The 21,791-nt window shown below is 46.5% G+C and overlaps 10 protein-coding genes across 12 annotated transcripts; 4 read left to right on the top strand and 6 right to left on the bottom strand.

The window, feature by feature from the left end:
- Positions 1-1,681: 1,681 nt before the first annotated feature.
- Positions 1,682-7,148, top strand: LOC128963446 (protein still life, isoform SIF type 1-like). Its single transcript, XM_054309953.1, has 11 exons — positions 1,682-1,947; positions 2,026-2,748; positions 2,799-3,155; positions 3,214-3,607; positions 3,934-4,021; positions 4,074-4,188; positions 4,240-4,734; positions 4,792-4,904; positions 4,964-5,390; positions 5,441-6,354; positions 6,419-7,148. The coding sequence occupies exons 1-11, from the start codon at positions 1,931-1,933 to the stop codon at positions 7,138-7,140; spliced, it is 4,365 nt and encodes a 1,454-aa protein (XP_054165928.1). The 5' UTR covers positions 1,682-1,930; the 3' UTR covers positions 7,141-7,148.
- A 4-nt stretch (positions 7,149-7,152) lies between these two features.
- On the top strand, positions 7,153-8,789 carry LOC128963455 (paraspeckle component 1-like). Its single transcript, XM_054309962.1, has 3 exons — positions 7,153-7,410; positions 7,473-8,056; positions 8,107-8,789. Exons 1-3 carry the CDS (start codon positions 7,218-7,220, stop codon positions 8,752-8,754), a joined length of 1,425 nt encoding a protein of 474 aa, XP_054165937.1. The 5' UTR covers positions 7,153-7,217; the 3' UTR covers positions 8,755-8,789.
- On the bottom strand, positions 8,715-11,797 carry LOC128963559 (uncharacterized). Its single transcript, XM_054310074.1, has 3 exons — positions 10,290-11,797; positions 9,796-10,113; positions 8,715-9,535 (listed from the first exon to the last, which is right to left on the bottom strand). The coding sequence occupies exons 1-3, from the start codon at positions 11,794-11,796 to the stop codon at positions 8,796-8,798; spliced, it is 2,565 nt and encodes an 854-aa protein (XP_054166049.1). The 5' UTR covers position 11,797; the 3' UTR covers positions 8,715-8,795.
- A 46-nt stretch (positions 11,798-11,843) lies between these two features.
- Positions 11,844-12,610, top strand: LOC128963467 (40S ribosomal protein S24-like). Of its 3 annotated transcripts, XM_054309976.1 has the most exons (4): positions 11,844-11,915; positions 11,979-12,047; positions 12,097-12,423; positions 12,521-12,610. In XM_054309976.1, exons 1-4 carry the CDS (start codon positions 11,913-11,915, stop codon positions 12,530-12,532), a joined length of 411 nt encoding a protein of 136 aa, XP_054165951.1. In that variant the 5' UTR covers positions 11,844-11,912; the 3' UTR covers positions 12,533-12,610. The 3 variants fall into 3 exon arrangements, with proteins under 3 accessions (XP_054165951.1, XP_054165952.1, XP_054165950.1); XM_054309977.1 differs by lacking the exon at positions 11,844-11,915 and having other exon boundaries at positions 11,973-12,047; positions 12,552-12,610; XM_054309975.1 differs by lacking the exon at positions 11,844-11,915 and having other exon boundaries at positions 11,973-12,047.
- Positions 12,573-13,646, bottom strand: LOC128963461 (cysteine and histidine-rich domain-containing protein morgana-like). The gene is made up of 3 exons (XM_054309969.1): positions 13,401-13,646; positions 13,062-13,338; positions 12,573-13,008 (listed from the first exon to the last, which is right to left on the bottom strand). The coding sequence occupies exons 1-3, from the start codon at positions 13,573-13,575 to the stop codon at positions 12,612-12,614; spliced, it is 849 nt and encodes a 282-aa protein (XP_054165944.1). The 5' UTR covers positions 13,576-13,646; the 3' UTR covers positions 12,573-12,611.
- LOC128963469 (5-formyltetrahydrofolate cyclo-ligase-like) lies at positions 13,572-14,220 on the bottom strand. Its single transcript, XM_054309978.1, has one exon. The coding sequence runs from the start codon at positions 14,218-14,220 to the stop codon at positions 13,642-13,644; it is 579 nt and encodes a 192-aa protein (XP_054165953.1). The 3' UTR covers positions 13,572-13,641.
- A 12-nt stretch (positions 14,221-14,232) lies between these two features.
- On the top strand, positions 14,233-15,255 carry LOC128963459 (set1/Ash2 histone methyltransferase complex subunit ASH2-like). Its single transcript, XM_054309967.1, has one exon. It carries the CDS (start codon positions 14,233-14,235, stop codon positions 15,253-15,255), a length of 1,023 nt encoding a protein of 340 aa, XP_054165942.1.
- Positions 15,226-16,822, bottom strand: LOC128963454 (actin-binding protein WASF3-like). Its single transcript, XM_054309961.1, has 2 exons — positions 16,179-16,822; positions 15,226-16,126 (listed from the first exon to the last, which is right to left on the bottom strand). Exons 1-2 carry the CDS (start codon positions 16,759-16,761, stop codon positions 15,282-15,284), a joined length of 1,428 nt encoding a protein of 475 aa, XP_054165936.1. The 5' UTR covers positions 16,762-16,822; the 3' UTR covers positions 15,226-15,281.
- LOC128963451 (BTB/POZ domain-containing protein 1-like) lies at positions 16,793-18,695 on the bottom strand. Its single transcript, XM_054309959.1, has 2 exons — positions 17,430-18,695; positions 16,793-17,378 (listed from the first exon to the last, which is right to left on the bottom strand). The coding sequence occupies exons 1-2, from the start codon at positions 18,591-18,593 to the stop codon at positions 16,848-16,850; spliced, it is 1,695 nt and encodes a 564-aa protein (XP_054165934.1). The 5' UTR covers positions 18,594-18,695; the 3' UTR covers positions 16,793-16,847.
- Positions 18,696-19,557: 862 nt separating this feature from the next.
- Positions 19,558-21,768, bottom strand: LOC128963450 (1,4-alpha-glucan-branching enzyme-like). The gene has a single exon (XM_054309958.1). It carries the CDS (start codon positions 21,657-21,659, stop codon positions 19,581-19,583), a length of 2,079 nt encoding a protein of 692 aa, XP_054165933.1. The 5' UTR covers positions 21,660-21,768; the 3' UTR covers positions 19,558-19,580.
- Positions 21,769-21,791: the final 23 nt, after the last annotated feature.

The following is a 21,791-nucleotide window of genomic DNA, read 5'->3' as shown; positions in this document are numbered from 1 at the left end:
CTCTTTAGAAAAGTCAGACCATCGCCAGTCTTCGGCAACTGCTTCTTCGGCCAGAACTCGGTCGACCACATCTTTGGCTCTTTTGTGGCGACAAAAGCCGAGAAAACCGTTTTTTCTTATGTCTAGAGTTTTGTCTTCTTTTGGTTTCAAAAAATTCAAAACTTTTTCAACAATTCTTTGAATGAAATCTTTTTTCGAATAWTTTTTTAATTCTTTTTCTTCAAAAACTATTTCTTTAATTAAATCTTTAATTAAAGAGTTTTTTTCGTTATTTTTAACCGAAATTTCAGACAAAAGTCGTTCACATTCTTCAGCGATAAATGTTTTTAAATCTATTTCTGAATCAAAAACTTCGGAAATAATAGACGAAATGTCTTCCGAAGAGTTGTCCGAAGAGTTTACCGCATCTGACGTCACGACAAACCTCTCTGACGTCACTTCCGACGCATCCAATCGCAAGTCTCGTCTTATTTGTGAAATTCGGTCTTTCGGTGACACTTCTGGAGTTAGACTTTCGTCTTCACGTCTTTTAGGAAACACTTCCAACGCTTTTGCGACCGATTTCGGCGAAATTTGCGAACAACTGGATTCGCTGTCTGAATTTACTCTTTGCCACAATTGTTCCCAATCCGGTACTTCGGCGGCCGCTGAGTTGACCGCTCGCTTGACGACCGCTTCCGTCGACTCTTTTTCTCGGATTTCATTCACTTTTTCAATCGTCATTTCAGGCGTCGTCCCAACAGTGACTTCGTTATCATTAGTCGTCGTCCGAGACGTCGTTTCCGAGACTTTTGTTAATTTGTTGTCTTCTTTCGTTTTTTCTTTCTCAGGCGTCGTCCCAACAGTGATGTCGTCATCACTAGTTGTCGTCCGAGTCGTCGTCCGAGACGTCGTTGATCTTTGAAATGATTTGTTGTCTTCTTTTTCTTTTCTTTGCTTTTGTTTTGCTTTCATRTAATTTCTGACAGCATTCACATCGTACGACCGCTTCTTCCGAATCACAACTTCTTCGGAAACCGTTTTTTGTTTTGTTTTTCGTTCAAAGCTTTCATTGTTTTGATTGACATTCAAAACACTAATCACTTGTCTCGTCGTCCGTCTGTCGTCTTGACGTCGTCCCAGACGTCTCTTCCGTGCATTTCTTCAACTGCCAAACTGCCGAAGAGTCAGGACTTTTCCAAACAGGACTTAAATCAAACTTCTTGTCTTTGATTCGGTCTTYAGTGTCAACAATGGGAACGACTTTTCGGCGAAAATTTAATTTTTCGATTGAATTGAAACTCAAATCTATGTTTAAGTCATTAAAAACGCGAAATTCCTGACATTCGGTGTCTTTTCTGTCTTCAGCCGATTTAGTCCGCGACCGCTGTCTGGCCACTACTTCCCGAATGGCCGCCAATCCGTCAGACAATCGCTTGATTTCGCGCTTCGTTTCCATTGTTTGTAAACAAAGACGTTATTCATTGACGAGACGTTTGTTTCAAGAATTGTCAGAATTTTGTCATATTTTGGCGCAAAAGACGTCTTCGGGAACTGTTTTTTAAACCAATTTTTGGTCTTTTTGTGAATTATTTTGAATAAAATCAGAATTCGTTTCGAAATCACAAGAAATTCATTGAAATGTAAAGAAAATTATGAATTCTGTGACAAAAACTCGTAATTTATGTCAAACTTTGTATTCTTAACGCAGAATCACATCTTTTGAGTCCAGAATTCAAGAATTTCTCGCATTTTTCGTGTTTTTCCCGAAAAATGACTCAAATTTTTGCTCATTTTTTATCAAATTTTTGAAAACCAAATCTCGAGATCGCGTGGGAGGGCGTCGGGAGAGTGCGGGTGGAGAGCGGTCGGACCCGAAGAGACACCGAATTGGAGGCAATCCTCGGAATCTGGAGAAGCTTTGAGCAGAGAGTCGACGACTGCGCCCAAAATGGGTTCAAAGATCTCGTAAGTCGTGTCCGTCGTCCGGTTGTCGTCCGGTTGTCGTCCCGATAGACGTCTCATTAATTTCTATTGGTTTTCCAGATGTTCGTCTTGTAATCCGAAACCCGTGCCTTCGAGTGGACGACCGCGTGCCGACGGCCAACCCCGACGTGATGGTCACGTGCTGCGTCTATGGGCGGAAGTGTTTCACGTGAGTGCGTCTTCGGGAGCAGTTCGATGGACGCAATTGAGCGACGATTTGGTTCCGATAACTGTAACCGCAGTTTCGGGAAGATTTCACGTCACGGCTTATAACTCGAGAGTCGACAAAGTGTTGGACACGTGGTTGACGGGAACGCGATTGGGACAGGCGTCCAATTGCTTCGTCTACTGGAAAGACGCCGTTTCGGGCGACACGTGGGGTTTGAACTTCACTTCGGCTCAAGACGCGCGATCTTTTCGGGAATGCATTCAATCTTCCGGTCGTTCGGCAAATGATTTCCGAAGAGCCGAGTCTTCGTATTCGTTGAGAGAAAGAGAAGATTCGGGAAAACGGAGGGAAAGGACTCTGAATTCGGTTCCTTCGAGTCCTTCGAAGAAAAACATTCAAAGAAACGGAACAAAAGAGTCGAAAAGAGAAACCGGAGAAGCGCCGCAGTGTACCTGTGATTGCATGACTTCTGAGGCTCTTCACAAACAACGCAACGGACGGATCAGATACGCGGCTTTCGCGAGACAAGACTCTTCGGGAACGACACAAAGCTCTCGAAGCGACGGATCTTTGGTTCGAAGACAACACGAAAGACAACAATACTTCGCGAATCGGTATTTATTGATAACAATTAGAAGAATAATCTTATTCCCATCACTTCCAGAGGTCATGTCCGCTCAATGGAAGAACAACTCCGCGTCCGGTCACGTGCCGACGCCGCCCGACACCAACAAGCGCGTTCGGCAACTGCGCAGGCGCAGATGCGGTCGAAGTCAACGGAAGACGTTCGGCGACAGGTGGCGTCTACCGGGACGACGACCGACGACTTGCCGACGACGACTACAACTACTGCTCAGACGCTGTCATCGGAAGCGTTGAAACGCATGTTACGCGAAGTTGGACCGCAAGGAGTGTCTGAACGCCCGAAATCGTTGGCCGAAACGACCGACAGATCCAGGTCTCGAAGGTCTCTGGAAGGCCGTCGAAGATCTCTCGAGAGAACGCAATGCGTGGACTTGACGTAAGTTGTGACGTCTGCCAGTCGTCTGCCCGGACGACGACTAACTTTGTTTTTGCAGAGACGCGTCGCCCCCAACGCCGCGAAGACGACGTGAAGACGACGTGCTTTTGGATGAAGTGGAATCAGAACTGAGACGAAGACTGCAGACTCAGACATCGGCGGACGCGGCGGACGCGTTTGAATCTCTATTGCGGGATCAGATGGACGACGTCCAGACATTAATGCGTGAAGTTCAACGAGAATTGAATACAATTCGAGCGGAAGAACGACGCTTTAAATCGCTTTCAACGCAATCTCTTTTGGCCAGATCTTCGGCTCCTATTCTGGACACTTTATCAATTGACGGCCAATTACCGTTTGTCCCTCTCACACCCGCCGGTCATTCCTCCACTTTCTCACATCACACGCCATTCGAGTCACTATCGATCGCTTCTATGATGACGTCATCAGAGGTGAGCGAAGTCCGCGTTGCGCACTGACGCTAAGTGCCAAAGACGACGCCCGAACGACGGCTGGACGACGCATGCATTCGGCGCGGACGACGCGCTCATGTCGACCATTTATTTTCGATTGGCGTCTTTTTTGCGAAAGAGGCGAGTCGGCCGTCGTCCCGGGGCGTCGTCTTCGGCTCTAAAGCGTCTTTCGTCTGCAGGCCAGCCGCGATACGTCCATCGACACGAAGGCGCGAGAGTGCGCGTCGACGAATGCGAAACGCGTTTTCTGGCCAGAGTGCGGACAACAATGCTTTTGAACGGGTTTTTAACATTTATTTGTTTAGGTTTCGGACGACGAAAAAGCGTCGCTCACAACAGCCATTTCGGACGACGACGACGAATCACCAATGAGGACGCGATCCGGAGCTTCAGGTCTGTCTTGAGATTGAAATATCGATTGTTTGATGATTTGATTGATGTTTAGCCGCAAACGTCGAGTGTTTGGGAAGTGTTCGCAAATCGGGATTTCTTTGCGTCAAGAAATGGCTTCTCAGAAAACGTCATTCTCTGGAATTGGCGCGAAGACGTGGATGGAAAGGGTTTGTCTTGAATTCGGGTTTTCAATGAATTCTAAATGAGTTGTTCTTCAGATATTGGGTTTGTTTGAAAGGAACGACACTTTTGTTCTACGGATGCGAATCACGTGACGGCCATTCGATAGACGCGTCGCCGAAACACTTGATTTTTGTCGACCAATGTTTGGCGCAATCGGTTCCAGAACATCCCAAACGCGATCACGTCTTCTGTTTGTCGACGGCTTTCGGTGACGCCTATCTATTGGACGCTCCGTGTCTTGAAGAACGCGATCTCTGGGTTCAAGCCATTCATTCCGCTTGTTCCGCACAATTCGCCAGATCTTCGGGCAAAGCGGCCGTCGCCCACGCATTGCGTGAAGAAATCGGACGTTTGGAGCGCACGACAGATACCGAGTCTCGAACACGACATGAAACGGAACTATTGCTGACATGCGTCGCTCCGGACGACGCAAGACAGAGACAACAATTGGTTTCAGCGATAATGAGTTGCGACGAAAAGTCGGAAAAACAAAGAGTCGACGCCTTTCGGCTCAAATGCTATGTCAGCGCGTGAGTCGAGACTTTAATTGACTTCCAATTGATTCAATTCTAACCATTTATTCGCAGAGTTGAAGGTTTAGAAGATATGCCAAATCCGAAGACAGTCTTATCTCTGACTAATAGACGAACAAAAAGCCAATTAAACCGATTGGGAGTCTTCACGGTGTCGTCTCTTCACGGTAAGTCAGTCGTCGTCCAAAGCGTCGTCCCGATAGACGTCTTTCTTTCCTTTCTTTAGCTTTCAATTGCGCGAAAAACCCTTCAATAGTTGGAAGTCTTTTAAGACGACAAAAAAGCGACGAAAAGGAYATTCCTCCTCCTCTTGTCCGCGAAGACCAACTCCTCATTGAAGTGGACGTTGTTTTGACGACGACTGGAGAGAGACGTCGTATTCGCGCTTCTGGCGATTGGATGTCCGACCAATTGCTTCTGCATTTGATGTCTTCGGCTGCAAACGCTCGGGAATACTTTGTCTGCGAAGGCGGGCGTCCGTTGACTCGGAATCAGCGTTTGGATGAATTAGAGTCACGTGAACTACAAGTCGTGCCAAAAGTCTTGTTTACGGTAGAGTTGTCACGTGACACGAATGACGTGTTGTTCGGGTTTTCGGTCGAATCGGAACTCAATTCTTCGGATTTATGTGTTTTTGTTTCTCGCGTCGAGAGGTTTGTTGTCTTTATTTCTTTCAATATCTAAATACCAATCGTTTGTTCAGCGCTTCGATCGCCGCGAATCACGGTTTGCGTCGAAACGACGAATTGGTTGTAATAAACGGCGCTTTAGTTCACGACTTGGACATGATGTTTGTCGAATCCCTTCTTCAAGAAGAATGCAATCTTTGTCTTATGGTTCGGTCGTCTCGTTCTCCTCCAACTCAAGACACACGTGATGACCGAGAAACCGATGCAATGATTGAATCCTTGGTTTGTCCGCCGCCTCCCGAAGACCGCGACATTCGACTCATAAATTCGGATCAATTGAAAGACTTAATTGTGCCAAAAGTCGACGCTTTCTTACCAAACGCCGACGTCGTCGTCGTCGTGCCGGACGACACACGAACGACGCCCATTCGCTCGGAAAACAAATGCGAAGACCGCATGCGTAAAGTTGTTCGCGAACTTGTGGACACAGAAGTCACTTATGTCGCGGCTCTCGAAGCGCTAGTTTCGCAATATTTGGAACCATTGGCTCGAGAGCCGCAACTGTTGTCTTCGGCAGATGTTCAGGTGTTGTTCGGTCAAGTTCAGGACATAATATCGGCTCAAAAGCGCTTTTGTCGTCAATTGACTCAAATCGTCGATTCGGACGGTTCGGTGGACGCCGAGGCCGTCGCAAATGTCTTTCTCACTCATTCTCCGCAATTCAGACAATACTCGACATTCTGTGCTTCACATTCACGTGCCGTCAAGTTATTGGCCGACGACAAGTCGGCTCAAGGATTGGCACTAAGAGAATGGTTGTCCCGACGCTGTGGAGGACAATTAGCCCAATCTCTTGAATCTCATTTGATTCGTCCGATTCAACGCGTTCTCAAATATCCTCTTCTTCTCCAACAAATGAAAAACTTGTGTCCACGTGATTCAAACGCCGCACGACTGCTGGACGACGCCTTGAGAGCCGTGGAAAGCGGTAAGCGGTCGTCGTCCCAATGCGTCGTCCCGATAGACGACTGATTTTTTTTGTCTCCCAACAGTCGCCGAACACATCAACGAAATGCAAAGAGTTCACGAAGAATACGGCGCCGTTTTTGAGCATTTATCGCGAGCACAACAGCGCAACGCTCAGCCGGCCGTGGATTTGGCTCCGACGGCTTTATTGCATTACGGAGGCGTCCAATGGCTGAATGCGTGCGAATTCTTGGGAAAAGCTTCTTCGCGAAGAGGACTCGAATTGCATTCAATGGCTTTTGTGTTTCGCGCGTGCGTCGTCTTCTTGTGCAAAGAAACGGTTCGAAGGAACAAAAGACCGGCGGCCGCCAGAGCCGAAGTGGAGATAATTCGTCACCAGACTTTGATTCCTGTCGTCGAAGTTCAAGTCAGAGCTTCTCATGCGGAAGGAGAACACGACTTCAAGTGGGAATTGATTCAATTGAAAACAGCGGCCGGAAAACGCTCGGAAAAGATCTATYGGTTGGCCAACAGTTCGGCGGAACTGCGAAACGCCTTTTTGCGCACAATTCGCCAAATCATTAGAGACGACGTCCGCCAAATGTCGTGTCAGCTCAAAGCCAAACAAAAAGCCGACGTCCGGGACGACGGCCGAGACGACGACCGCACGACGGCTCAGACGGTTGCGTGTGGTCTTTGCGGAAAAGACGTGTCGATCGGATGTCGCGCTAAAGACCATTCGTCGGGTTCAACGGCCGATTCTCCGGTTTGGAAACGTCGTCAGGACTCGTCTTCGACGTCTCGCTGAAGACTTTTCTCAAGTTTTGCTCACTTTTTGATCTCATTTGACGTCATTTTTGTGTCAATAAATCGATTTGTCTGCGCATGCGTTGTGTCATTGCTTTGTCTGAAATGTCGGAAAAAAGAGACAATTCTTCGATTGCGGACTCGTCTGAAGCCGTCGGCGACAGTAAGACTCGCAAACGTAAGATATATACGGACGGACAGAAATGGACGCGACTGACGGGCGCACCCGCTTGGGACTTGTCTTCAGAGGATTCGATTCAGAACTTTACGGGTATTTACGGGAAAACTGCGGACAATAAAAGGGATTTGTCTTTGATTTGAATGATATTTCAGGTCGTTGTCGTCTTTTTGTGGCCAATTTGCCGCAATCTGCTTCCGAAGAGTCGTTAAGAGAATTGTTTTCGACTTTCGGACAAATTTCGGATATTTTTATCGGAAAAGGAAATCAATTCGCTTTCGTAAAAATGGACACAAAAACCAACGCCGAAAACGCAAAACAAGCCATTGACGGCAAATCCATTGACGGACGCAATCTTCGCGTGCGTCTGGCCGCCCACGCAGCCGCAGTCAAGGTCTCTCAACTGCCGCCTCACGCGTCCAATGAATTGCTTCGTTTGGCGTTCTCGGCTTTCGGTCCGGTCGAGAGAGCCGTCGTCTCGGCAGACGACAGAGGACGATCGCTTTCCGAAGGATTCGTCGAATTTGCGCGAAAAAGCTCGTCTCAAGCGGCGCTCAAGAAGTGTCAAAACGAATGTCTTCTCATGTCTTCAACGCCCATTCCTGTTGTCGTCACTCCTCTTGAATCTCGGGACGACGAAGAAGGGGTTCCCGAGAAAAGCGTTCTTCACGCTCCCGACTATCGCGTCGAACGGGAATTGGGTCCGCGCTTCGCGGAACCGGGAAGTATGGAGTGGGAGGTGAGTGTCGTCCCGGACGACGAACTTTTAATGATTTGAATTATGAATAGATGGCGCGGAAGTGGAAACAATTGTCGGAAATCGAGACTCAAAGACGGGAAGCGTTGGAATCGGAAATTCGGGATTTAAGGGACTCTTTGAGACAACAAATGGAGTTCTTGAGAGTGGAAGAGACGACAAAACAATTGAGAGAACAATTGCGACAAATGGAAACCGAAAGTCAAAAGTTATGCGAAGAAAGAGAACAGCGTTTGGCGGAAGAGCGCAGACGCGAAGATCAGCGAAGACAAACGGAACAAATGCTGAGATCTCAAGAAGAACAACTTCTGCGCAGAAACCAGGAACAGGATCTGGTGGGACTGCGGCGGCAAGAAGCCGAACTCAGACAACAAGCGAATGCTTTGCAACAACTTCTCGATCGACAAGAATCCGCTTTAAGACAAATGGGCGCTCAGGAGGCAACCATCGGAGGGCCCCAGACCCCCGCCATGGACGCGGCTGCACATGCGCAGATGCAACAAATGGCGGCCTTTTCCGGCCAAATGTCGAATCAGTTTGTCGGACAAATGACACCTCTTCGTCAACCTCAACCTCAGCCTCAATGGTCAGGCGGAAGAGGAGGGGGAGGCGGAGGAATGGGATCTAATATCGGATCGAATAATGGAATGCATTTTAATAAAAGAAATCGAAGATTTTGAAGAGATTTTGAAGATTTAAGAGATTTTAATCCAAATAAAACTCAATTATTGAAAATGGAAAACTGTTTTGACGCCAGAGGGCGGTACGACTCCAGCGGACGACGCGGACCGTTCCGCTTTATCACCAATTTCGACTGCAGAAACGCAATCACCAGTTGCGGACACTTTTCTCGGGCCACAGTCGCCGGGATGTCTTCGGCCGTGTTTTGTCCGTTCCATTCTATGGCGTAAACGAGTTGTCCGTCTTTCTCGGAAACGCCCACAACTCGCTTGGGTTTGAGTCCGCGCGCGAATCCGTTGCCGACGACCGGAGTCTTTGGCTTTGGTTTTCTTCCTCTTCGACTCGGAGTTTGACTTTGCGTTTGATTATTAGTTAATTCAAAAGCAGAGATGAGTTCATCGCAGTTCAGGTTTTCGATCGGTTCCCACGTGTTCTCTTCGGCTCCAAATCCCATCCATTTGACGCAATACTCGACTTTCTGACCTCTTTTTCTTTTGCCGACAATTGCTTCGACGGTATATTGGTCTTCAATCGGTTCTTCAATTGTTTCAACGTTTTCTACATTTTCTTCATTGACTTCACTCTTGACTACAGTTGTCGTCAAAAGAGTTTCCGTGACTTCCGTTTCATTGATCTCTTCAACCGATTGATTTATATCAGCGATAACTGCATTCTCTTCTTCAGCCGTGAAATGACTTTCTGTCGAAAAAACGCCGAAAAATGCGTTTTCAGTTGAATTCAAATTTGAGTCCATTTTTTGTGAAATTTCGCGAAATTTCTCTCAAAAACAAACCTTTTGTTTACTTTTCAATCGATTATTTGAACGTAATTTCTGGACGAATGGCTCTCAAGAGTTCTCAACAACTCTTTGGTTTAGACGACGTCCCGAACGACAACCCGAACGACAACCCGAACGACGTCTCGGACGACGCCATTCCTCGCAATTGTTTTTTGACGCATGTCTTCGTTGAAGTCGACGCCTCGGACGTCGCGCTTCTTTCGGAATCAATTGAAACTCAAGAATCTATTCGTTGGAATACTTTTCCTCACATTTCTCTTCATTCGGCGCTTTTCGCCCTCCGATATCACGAACGTCCGCTCTTTGCCGAACACATCCGTCAAGTTGTTCGGCAATTGCGGTCTTTTACCGTTTGTTTGTCTGAATTTCGTGTTTTTCCAAATGAAAACAAAACACGTCTTTTTGTTGTTCTCTGTGAACGCATCCGTTCTCCAGAAGCAGACGCTCTCCTGACAGCCGTCGGTCGTGCTTTCGATCTCTTCCCGAATGCTGTTCTCTGCGGAGACAGACTCGCTGTGTCTGAGTTTTCGCTTCACATAAGCGTCGCTTCGACGGACGTCTCGGACGACGCAAACAAATTACAAGAAGAATTGGAAAATCATTTCGAAGAACCGCTTATTATTCGAATCGAAAGAATTGTTCTAAAAATGGGAAATGAATTCGAATTCTTTTCTTTAATTAATTAAAACTTTTTATTAAAACTCGAATGAAATGAAAATCAAATAAATTTTCGACACTTTTCTGATCCACACAAACACGTGATCGCCTCTTCGGCCAAATCACGCGAACAACTGGACGCATATCCCGAGTCGGACTCGTCGGGAACGAAATTCCCGTCGGCGTCGGAATGCAGTGTTTGTCTTCCGTAATCGTAAGTCAGTTCTTCTCCCGCAGAGATATTGCGATTGGCGAAGAAAGCGACTCTTGGAACGACATCTTGAGTGCCGACGAACGCCAAATGGACGTCCATATTGGGTGAACAACAATGATTGGCGAATCGCATGACATTTCCGCGACGTTTTCCGTCAATAAAAACGGGAATTCCGCAGAACTCGGCGTCAATTTGGAACAAATAAGTCGAATCTCTTTCTATTGTTTCGCAAGAAGACAAGACATCCCCGCGATATTCGCCGACAAACGAACGATACGACACGCGGTCCAAAGTCCGAAGACCCCATCCGCGGTCGCGAGTGCGGAACACCTGCAGTCGGACAGTGGCGCCGTTTTGAATTCGGCGATTCGGACACTTTTGGCCGCAAAGACATCTTTGATTGCATTCATAGACGACATGAGAAGATCGGAAACGTCTTCCTTCGCGATATAAAGCCGTTCCACAAACACATCGCGTTCGCCGACAATCGTCTTGACATTCGCACTTCGGGAGCGGCGGAGGACCGTTCAAAGGCAGTTCCGTCACCGAATGGCCTGATTCGCAGATTTGCGGCGGAACCGACACGTCCAYCCGATTGTCGGCCAAAACTCCGGTATTTTGTGTCCATTTTTCTAAATCCAAAAGAGTTTGTCTTCTTTTTCGCGAAAATTCAATGAATTTTCTTAAACTTCCGAATCTTTCGTCGATTTTTAGTTCTTTAACACCGAATCTCGTGAATACTCTTTGAGTCCATTCTTCTTGTTTTCCTTCAACAGATCCACGCAATCGTCGAAACGCTTCCAACAATGGCTTCAATTGGTCGGCCATTCGCCGCAAAGTCTTGTCTAACTGTCTTTGGTTCGCGTCTTCGGCTTCGACGACGTCATTGATGCGGTTGAGAATCGCCGGATCCGCCGAAACGACTAAAGAACTCAAGGATTCGCTTAAATCCGAAAAATCGTTTTCCGAATACATTTCAATATCTGTTTCCGAATCAAACATTCGAATGAAGAAATCGCGGAAAAGAAACAAATCTCCGCCAATCAGATCGCGAGTGTTTTGCCACGTGTTTGAAGACGACGAATATCCCTCCCATTTGATCAGATAAACCAAATCTCCGCCAGAGTTGACGCGCGCCGTTTCTATACGTTCGGCCCAATACTGTCCGTCGACGGGTTTCGGTGGACGTGTTTTCTTCTTGGATTTCTTGAGAAAAAGACTTTTTTCTGTTTCCAAACATTCGACGAAACATTTGGTCTGCAATTGATTTAATTGTTTACTCGAAATGCTGTCCACATCTCGAATCCGTTTATTCGCCATAAAGTCGGCCGAAGTTTCCGAAGACGTCTTTTTCGGTCTCTTTGTTGACATTTTTCGCGCTTCTCTTCTGCGCCGACGCACAGACACAGAGAGACAGAGAGAGACGTCATTTATGAGAGAACTTTCTCTTCCTTTTCCGTTTAAATCGCGTGAAAATCACTGCAAAAATGGTTAGTATTTTGATGTGAATTTGTGACCACTTTTTGACCACTTTTTCATCACTTCCAATGCAGACCGACTCTTCGTGTACAATCCGCACCCGAAAGTTTATGACCAATCGGCTTCTTGCTCGCCGACAAATGGTAAACAAAGAAATGCTTTGAAATGTGTATAAAATGTCTGTTTTTGAAGGTTGTTGACGTTCTTCATCCCGGAAGAGCTCCCGTCTCTAAACTGGAACTCCGCGAACGTCTGGCCAAGATGTATAAGACGACACCAGACGTTGTGTTTCCATTTGGATACCGAACTCAGTTTGGCGGCGGACGGACCACTGGATTCGCTTTGATTTACGATACTTTGGATTTCGCGAAGAAATTCGAACCGAAGTATCGTTTGGTTCGAAACGGTTTACTCACGAGAACTAAAACCGCAAGAAAACAACGCAAAGAACGTAAAAACCGAATGAAGAAAGTCAGGGGAACTAAGAAGACTAAAGTCGGCGCCGGAGCCGCCAAAAAGGTATTCTTCTCTTCATTCAGTCATTCATTTCTCTCTTTTATCTCACTTTTTGTCTCTTTTTTCTCTTCATTTCCTTTCCTTTTGAATCAATTTTCAGACAAAACATTAATTTTTTATTCGAATCGCAGGAAAAGTAAACAAAAATTTGTGAAAAATTAATTCAATAAACGATTTATTCTAAAAACGAGTTATAATTGAATCCATTGTTTTTGAATACGTTTTCGAAGACGTATTTCGGCTTTAGTTCTTTCGCAAACAACGACCGACTCTTCGGGTCGAACACTTCCGCCGTTTAGAGTCCAGGTTTTGGCGTAAATCGAATCGTTTTCTGCGTTTCTGAAATCGACTTCCAATTGTTTTCCATTGGATTTGACTTTTGAATTGTCAGATCGCGCGCATTTCACTCCATATAAAACAATATGAATCGAATCCGACGTTTGGAACCAATCTTCTCGAACTTTCGCTTCAATGACTGACATCTCGTGCTTCGGATCCGATTGACAGCCCGTAAATGCCTCAAAGTCATCAAAATCGGTAAATTTCTTGTGCGGACAACACGTCCAGTATTTCAGGGTTTCGTGAAATCTAAGAGAAAGTTGTTTTCAAAGTGTTTTTCAATCAATTGAATCGTTCTTTACATGCATTTTCCCGAATGATAAACGCATTCCGTCGTCCCGATAGACGCTTCCGCGCGACCGCACTTTCGGCACACTTTCGGGCGCTTTTCRACTGTTTTGTCGGCCGGAAAATCGGCGACAGATTTGGTTTCTCTGACCAAAACAGGTTTCCATTCGAAAACGTCATCTTGAGCTGTGATTGGTTGGACAGTTGGTGTTGTTGTCGGCGGTTTTGGAACAGTCTTTTGTGACAATGTTTTGGCTTTCGGTTCGACTGAAGAATGAAAACCAGTTTTGCCTTCAAATCGAAAATCAAAGAAAATGAGAGAAAATTCTGGAAAAAAGCGAATAAAGTCTTACAGCCTTTGAAAGAGAGAAAAGTCGTGAAATCCGTTGACTTTTGTTGACAACACGTCCAGCCTTTGTACGCGTCGTGAAAGAACGGTTCTCCCGAATGATATCTACACTCTTGTCCGTCATCTTCGGTAAACTCCTGATCGCATCCAAAATTCCTACACTTGAGTCGCGCCGCCATTTTGTCGCTATGACGACAACGAGTCACGTGATGTCAACAAAATGGGTCAACAAATAAAAGTATTGTTTATTTTACGTGAAAAACGAAATCAACTTTTTTGTCGTGAATTTGATTGAAAACCGATTCAACCATTTGTTGTTTGAAAGCCACGCCCACAACCACTGCACGCCTCCCATCGACCCCCACTTCCGACAAATACGTGTCATAAAAACCGCCGCCATTGCCGAGTCGCGAGCCGTTCATCGCAAAGGCCACTCCCGGAACAATTAGAAGATCGAGTCCTCCGACGGACTGCACTTCCGGTCGCTTTGAGTCGTCTTCCGGTTCTCGAATTTTCCATTTATTCTTTGGAAGCGTTAAGACATCTGTTATTGAAAAGACTTTTAAAAAAATCATTTTTCGATTTTCACTGCATTTCGGGATAAAAACGCTTTTTTCTGAATCAAAACTCTTTTCGAATATTCTTCGAGTTTCGACTTCTAGTTCTTCTCGAGAGACATAAAGACCGATATTTCTTGCCCTTCGAAACACCGAACTTTGGATCACTTGATCCGCAATTTGATTGGACTGTCTTTGGCGTTCTTCGGCCGTCATTTGGCGCACAATTTGACGCAATTGTTGTCTTAATTGAGTTTTAGTCGCCATTTGTTTGTTGTTATGGCAACAGACAACAGGAGAAACGTCACGAGAAATAAGTTGAAGAATAAGAGATCTCGAGCTGATCCGCCGCAAGAACGACGACCAAAGTCGGAACTCGCGACTCCAAAACTGCCTCCAAATGGTTTTCCGGCAGAATTTCCGTACAATAAAGATGGATATCGGTATGTGTTGGCCGAACCTGATCCACACGGACCTTTTCGTCAAGAGTTTGAAGAATCGCAAGATTTGGCCGGAAAACCGATTCCCGGTTGGCTTTGTCGCAAACTGTGTCCACAAGACGTCGCTCTTTCGCTTCACGATAGGGCACCACAACTCAAGATATCCGAAGACAGACGTCTCGTTTCGGGAGATAAAGGCTATTGTTGTGTTCGCGCGAATTACGGCGTTTGTCGTGGAAATTGGTTTTTCGAATGCAAACTAACAGAACTTCCAGATGGCGCTGCAGTTCGACTTGGAGTCGCTCAAGAGTTGGCTAATCTTCAAGCGCCTCTTGGATACGATCTGTTCGGATATTCCGTCAGATCACGCAAAGGAACCAAATTCCATGACTCTCGCGGTCGACATTTTGCTGAGTCATGGAATACGGGAGATGTGATTGGATTTCTGTTGAGTTTGCCGTCGTCTCGGACGACAACAGTTTTGCCGCCAGTTTTTAAAGACAAACCTTTAGTTAAATTCAAAAGTTTTCTATATTTCGAGTCAAAAGACGATCCAAACACTGAATCCAAAGCCTTGAAACCACTCGTCGGCTCAACACTCGACGTCTTCCGTAACGGACAATGGCTTGGAACAGCTTTCGACGACCTGAATGCCGGCACTTACTTTCCGGCCGCTTCTCTCTACAAATCGGCCGCAGTTTCCGTCAATTTTGGACCTGACTTTGCATTCCCGCCCTCCCGAACTTATAGACCATGGAGTGACGTTCCATTGGATCAGATGGCAGAACAAACTTTAGCCGAAATGTTGTTTTTCGTTCAAAACGAAGGAACTCTACGTTTAGACACATTTTACGGAAACTGATGTTTATTTACAAATAAACAGTTTGTTTAACATTCGCTTTCGTCGTCCCAGGCGTCGTCTTCTTCATCCGCTTCTTCGGCTTCCGCTTCAGAATCCGATAATTCGATGGCAACTCTTCGGGCCAGAATAGAGGCCACGTCGTGCAGAGGAGTCGCTCTCTCCACTTCCCGTCTTTGAACGTCTTGAACGCGCTTCAGTTGAATGCCTTCGCGAATGGCGGCCAAAAGATCAGATCGCGGATCAGTTTCTTTCGGTTTCAAAACAATTGAAGTCTTTTTCAATTGAATTGATTTCAAATCTGATAAAAACTGATTCGCTTTTTGTTGATCTGAAGGAGAACTGTTTGGCGGAGGGGGTGGTGGAGGCGGCGGATCAACATTCGGCGCTTCTCCGTTCACCTCCTGAACCGGAGGCGGCGGTGGAGGCGGCAACGCGTCTCTCTGGTTACGCGTGCGCTGAACGTCGTTCGGGACGACAACTCCGTGCGAGGGTGTGGCCGGTTGAGAGTTGGGTTGGGAATTGGGTTGAGAGGGCGGGGCAGGGGGTGGTTGTGATGGGCGTGTCATTGGAGCCAAAGAAGCGGAAGTAAGTCTTCGTTGAGTTGTTTGTTGTCCTTGAAGTTGAAGAGTTTGTTCTTTTAGTAAACAATCGTTTTCTGGAATATTCGAAACGTTTTTTATATTCATTTTCAAGACTTCGTTCGAAATGGAATTCATTGGAAATGGAATTTGAATTTCAAGAGAATCCGGACGACGACCGGACGACACGTCTTCCGGTTCATCCAAAATGAATTCTCCGGCGTTTGCCATCATTTGTCGCTGTCTTTCGCGAGTATTATTCGGCGGACGAACTTTTCGCGTCTTTTTTTGATCTGAAATCCAAATAATTATTACTAAACAATCGAATCAATGGACAATAAATACCGGAATGACGTGTTTTCTGAACAACTCTTCGGCGGTCTTGAAGCGCGCGTTCGGTGTCTGCAAGCATTTCTTGTCTCCACAAATCGAAAAAGTAATTCGGATCCGTATAGAACTTGAGTCCGTCTTTTCCGTCGTCTCGATATGCGTTCAGTTTGGACAACAATGGCGGACGATCGCAATGTCGGTAAACTTGACGAATGGATTCGGGAATGGTTTCTCTGGCCACAACTTGCTGATCAAAAACATAAGAAGAACGAAACGCTTTTCGCAAATGAATGTCTTGTAACGAAACTTCTTCAACCGAAGAGTCCAATGACGTCACTTTCACCGCCAATCTATCGATTCTCGACTGCAAGACATTCGCACGCGAAACCAATTGAGACGCATCCAAGAGAACCGCTCCGAACAAGTCTTCGGCAAATGCAGACAACGACGCCAATTGGCGTATGATGTTGGCCAGAGTGCCGTTGGTCACACATTCGAGTTCGTTGGGCACTTGAACGGCCAGATTTCCGCGCGAATCAATGGGAACACATCGACGGCCGACTCCGACGGGAGAAATGACTCTTTGCTCGAAAGGCATTTCAAATGACAGACAAATCAAGACAAATGGCTTCACAACACATGTGACGACATCTGTCGGTCTTTTATTGCATTTTTTGCATAGAATTACAGATAAAAGAGAATAACAGGAATTTGACCCAAAATTATCTCCTCTTCAGTCAATGTCTTCTTCTCTGTGAAAGAAAGCGCGCGTTTCAACCGATCGAATCGCGAAACACGTCTCACATATCCTTCGGGTGGCGGCGGACGCGGCGGCGGATGAGGTGTTGGCGGAGCAGAAGTGGCGCCTTCTGTCGACACAAGACCGCAATCGTCGCGGAAATTAAAGACAACTGTTTGTCCGCTTTTAGGTTTGACTTTTTGAGCGAATGCGGCGTCAGTTCCGTAAAAGAAATGGACATCTTGAGAACGAGACATCAGTGGTGCAGATAATGCCGAAAGACGAGATCCAATGCGTTCGCAAAGAGTTATTTCGGCGCAAATCTGATGCTCGACTTCGGCCTCGACTTCAAACTCTTCATCGAAACGAACGGTAATCACGGGTTCTGAAGAATCACTTTTGACTCGAGTTTGAGTTTCGTAAGAATCAAGAGATCGACAGCGGAAGCGTTCGGTTCTTTCGATTCGAATTCTGATCTAAAGAACAAAAGTTTTGAGAAAATGAGAAAAAAAGAGAAGAAATCAGACCTCAAGTGAAGAATTGGAAGGTTTTCGCGGACCGTAGACTCCGATCGCAGAAACAAATATCGTTTTGTTTGTTCGAAAAGATAATCGCGTTTTTGGCGAAGAATTCGGTAATTGATTGTCAAAAGAACCGAATCTCTGGACTGAAAGCAGTTGTCCTCCGATTAGTCGTTGAAAAAGTCGCGGTTCCGACGAAAACGGCAAACTTCTGGCCACTCGAGGCCAAGTTCTTCGCGCAGACAAAAGCGAACGAATCTGATCTTCTTCGAGAAGTCCTTCGGTTTGAACTTGACTTTTGATGTCTTCGGCAGTCATTAAAGGAAAACGAATTAAAGACAATAAATCTCCGAAAACTTGTTTCAAATTGACTCGAGTTGGACATGAGTTTTGCCGAAGACATTGACTTTTAGCCCAACGACAAACCGATACAAAGAGATCCGATTCAGAGATCCGGAGATTATTGTTGAGAAGAATCTCTTTTACGATCGAAGAATCGGATAAAAGACAAAAATCGGTGGAAAGACAGACAACTCGAGCCCAACGTTCGACTGCTTTCAGAGCCATGGCTTCGATGTCTTGAAAACGACACTTTTTGGCCGAAATCCAAACGGAAAACGCCGAATGACTGTCCAAACGAGTTCTCAGATATCGTTCGCACCGACGCTCAAGAGGCGTGGCTTCGAACTTGAGAGCAGTGAAGAGAACGCCCACAACATTGTCTTTCGTTAATTGACTTTTGTCTGAATAACAGAACCGAAGAAACTCGAGAAAAGCCGGCGCTTCCACGTCCGAGAGCACAATGTCTTCGTCCTCTTCGTCGGCATCGCGAATACCGAAGAACTGGTTCTTGAAAACGGGAGACGCGACGGACAGAACCAGTTTATGCGCGGGAATCCTGAGTTTGCGATTGAATCCGACCACAAAATGGACGTCAGACATGTCTTCTGTGGATAAAAGACGAGAAAATCTTGCACTTAATGTCTCTTCTTCGTCCAACTGGTCGTCCAGAGCTTCGGTTGAAACTCCCGCCGAAACCATTGAAAAGTCTGTCACGTGATTAATAGGTCCGTCCGTTAATAAACTAAGACTTTCGTCGACAGACTGTCCGCGACGTCCAATCGTCTGCAATGGCGGCCATTCGCGCGATTCCAACACTTCTTCAGTCATTTTCCGCCATTTTGTCGATCAATGCTTCGCGCGACGCACTCTCCGTCTGTCCCCACCTCTGCCCCCAACCCAACCCCTCCGAACTCCTTCCACTCCTCCCGACCCCCGACACTACGCCCCCTATCGGACGCCATCTCATTGTTTGCACTGCGACTGCGCGAAGACTCAAAGCGTCGTATGTTTTGATGTCTTCCGAAGAAAAGCCGAAAACTGAGACCAAAGCGGAGAAACAGACGCCGACCGCATCCGCGTCCACTTCGGATGCCGCGTCTGGCCAACAAACAACCGCTCCAACAACATCTCGCGGACAAACCAGAGCTCAGTCTTTCACGACTTTAGAAAAAATTAAACGCTTTTTCTTTTCTCGCGAGGAATGGGAGGCGTATTTAGTGGAGAGATTGGAAAAGGAGGCGAAAGGAAAGGGAGGTTTGGATTCAAATTCTTTTCGCTTTTTGTTTCGTTTTTTTTGATTCGTTTTATTCAGAAAAGAAAAGCAAATGATTTCCCGTCCACTCCTGTCCCGTCCCGTCTCGTCCCGTGACAGACACGCCATCCGCTGTCGATCAGAGCGTTCAGGCTTTTCTTGAGACATTGTTTGCGACTCCCGAAGAAGCGGAACAGTTTCTTCGACAACAATTGGAAAAATTACAGAACGAGAGGAACGAAAGAAATGCCAAAAATCAATGAACAAAACAAACACTTCTTTTCCGACGACTTTTCATTCGAAACAACGTGTCGTCGGTCTTCGTATTCTTCAGGAGTCTTTATTAGAGTCTCTGACCGTCGAAGAAGTGGACACTGAAGCGCATGGAGTCGTTGATCGCGATTTTGGCCTTTTATTGGCCAAAATGGACGTAAATTGGTTTTCGGGAAATTGTGAACGACTTTAGCGACTCAGCGGTCGACCCGACGACTCGACTGCCGATTAGACACGTGTTTAACGTGTTTTCGGTTTTCGATTGGAAACTAATAAAAACTAGAATTTATTCAAACAATTTCTAAATCTGATTCTCGCGCCAAAACCAAAGCCACGCGATTCGGCAAATAAATGAGTAGAGAATGTCGTCTTCCGTTCCATCCTTCTTCAGACGTAAAGAATCGCGTCTTGTGTTCTATTCGCGAATGTCCGCCGAATAAAGCGTCGTCTGAATCGAGAACAACGCGGTAAACACCCGCAGTCTGGACTCCGATTCGGTAATCGGCAAAAGACTGATTCGGATTCACATTAAAGGCAAAGACAAGTCCTCCACGTTCGAAAACTATCACTTTATCTGATTCGTGTTTAGTGGACACCCACGCAGGTCCAGACGACAGCCAATGGAAGCGATTCTCCAAGAGATTCATTTCTGCATCAAAAGCGTTGAGGAATTTGTATCTAAGAAGTTGGTCATCGACAAGAGGCCATTGTCTGCGGGCGTGATGATAGGAGTCGTTGTTTCCTTGTCTCGGGAAATCCAACCATTCGGGATGTCCGAATTCATTGCCGATAAAGTTAAGCCACGCCTCTCCTCCCAAAGCATGGGTTAATAATCGAATGATTTTATGAAGAGCTAATCCTCGGTCTATAATTGGAGTCAAAGGAGACATGTTTGACATAAAATCATACATTTCTTTATCCATTAACCAAAACGCAAGAGTCTTATCGCCGACCAGAGCTTGGTCATGACTCTCCGCATACGCGACTGTCCGTTCCTGCCAACGACGGTTCGTCAAAGTGTGGATCAGATTCCCGATATTCCAGTCTTCGTCTTTCTCGTGTTTCAGCAGTTTGATCCACATGTCGGGAATGGCCATTCCCAGTCGCAAATCGAATCCGCCCCCGCCTTCCTCGACAGGACGACAAAGGGCTGGCATTCCCGACACGTCTTCGGCGATTGTCGTGGCGTTCGGGTGGAAGCGATGGATCACGTGATTGGCAAGTTGCAAATAGCGGAAAGCGTCGGTATCGGTGTTGAGACCGAAGTATTCGTTATAATCGCCGGAAAAGGCGTCAGAAATGCCGTGAGAGTGATAGAGCATTGACGTCACGCCGTCGAATCGGAATCCATCGAATCGATACTCTTTGAGCCAAAAGCGAGAGTTGGAAACCAAAAATCTCAAGACTTCCCATTGCGTGTAATCAAAGAGTCGCGAATCCCATAAGTCGTGAAATCCGCGTCCATTCGCGTGAAAGAAGGCGCCGTCCGTTCCGTCGAATCGATTCAATCCGTCCAAAACGTTCTTCGAAGCGTGCGAGTGAACCACGTCCAACAACACGTAGATCCCCGCCCCGTGCGCAGTGTCCACCAAATACTTGAGGTCTTCGGGCGTTCCATAGCGTGAAGAGGCGGCGAAGAATGACGTCACTTGATACCCGAAWGACGCGTAATACGCATGYTCCATGACTGCCATCAATTGCAAGGCGTTGTATCCCTGTTTGGCCACTCGCGGAACGACATTGTCGGCGAACTCGCGATAAGACGCGACTTTGTATTCGTTGGAAGCGATTCCAATGTGAGCCTCATATATGCGAAGAGAAGGCGGTGTTTGAGGCTTCGGGTGTTTGAATTCGTGTTTTTCCAAAGGATTCCAAAATACGTGTTCGAAAAGCGCGCCAAAAGTCTTCTGTTCCTCTTTCGACGGCTGAACAACATATGTCGCCCACGGAGACAAACGGTCCACCATCTGACCATCTCGAGTCACCACAACCAACTTCAGACGCGACCCGTGCTCTATGGCCGGACTTCCGTCGGTCTTCGGCCGCAACTCGAGTTCCCATTTGCCGAAATCTCGTTTTGTGAACGCATGCGCCGTCTTTGACCACTGATTGAAATCTCCCCGAAGAAACAGTGCTTCGGCATTGGGACACCATTCCAACACACGAATCGAATTGTCTGATTGGACGTGAACTCCGAAACGCAGATAAGACTGCGAAAAAGCGTCCAAACCTTCGGTGGACTCGATCTCTGCGACCAACTCATTGATGGCCACGAATCGGCGGCGGATCTCCTTTTCGTGTAAATGCAGATAAGGATCGCTTGATAGCAGATCTGCAATTCGGTCGCGAATCGGCTTTTCGGCTGTCATTTTGGTTTCGACTGATTTCTAACTTTTCTGATCCAAACTAAACATGTTTTTGAAGCGAAGGTCAATCCGACCGCTCTTTCATTGGTTGTTCTGTTTCTCTGTTCTCCCATTCGTTCGATTCTGTCCTTCAAA

The sequence above is a fragment of the Oppia nitens genome, unplaced genomic scaffold (genome assembly GCF_028296485.1).
Source record: "Oppia nitens isolate AA-2021 unplaced genomic scaffold, nextdenovo-longstitch-racon4-pilon3 scaffold7_pilon_pilon_pilon, whole genome shotgun sequence".
In the NCBI taxonomy this organism is placed as follows: Eukaryota; Metazoa; Arthropoda; class Arachnida; order Sarcoptiformes; family Oppiidae; genus Oppia; species Oppia nitens.
Note: the sequence above shows the minus strand (reverse complement) of the source record. Positions and strands in the feature narration are given on the sequence as shown.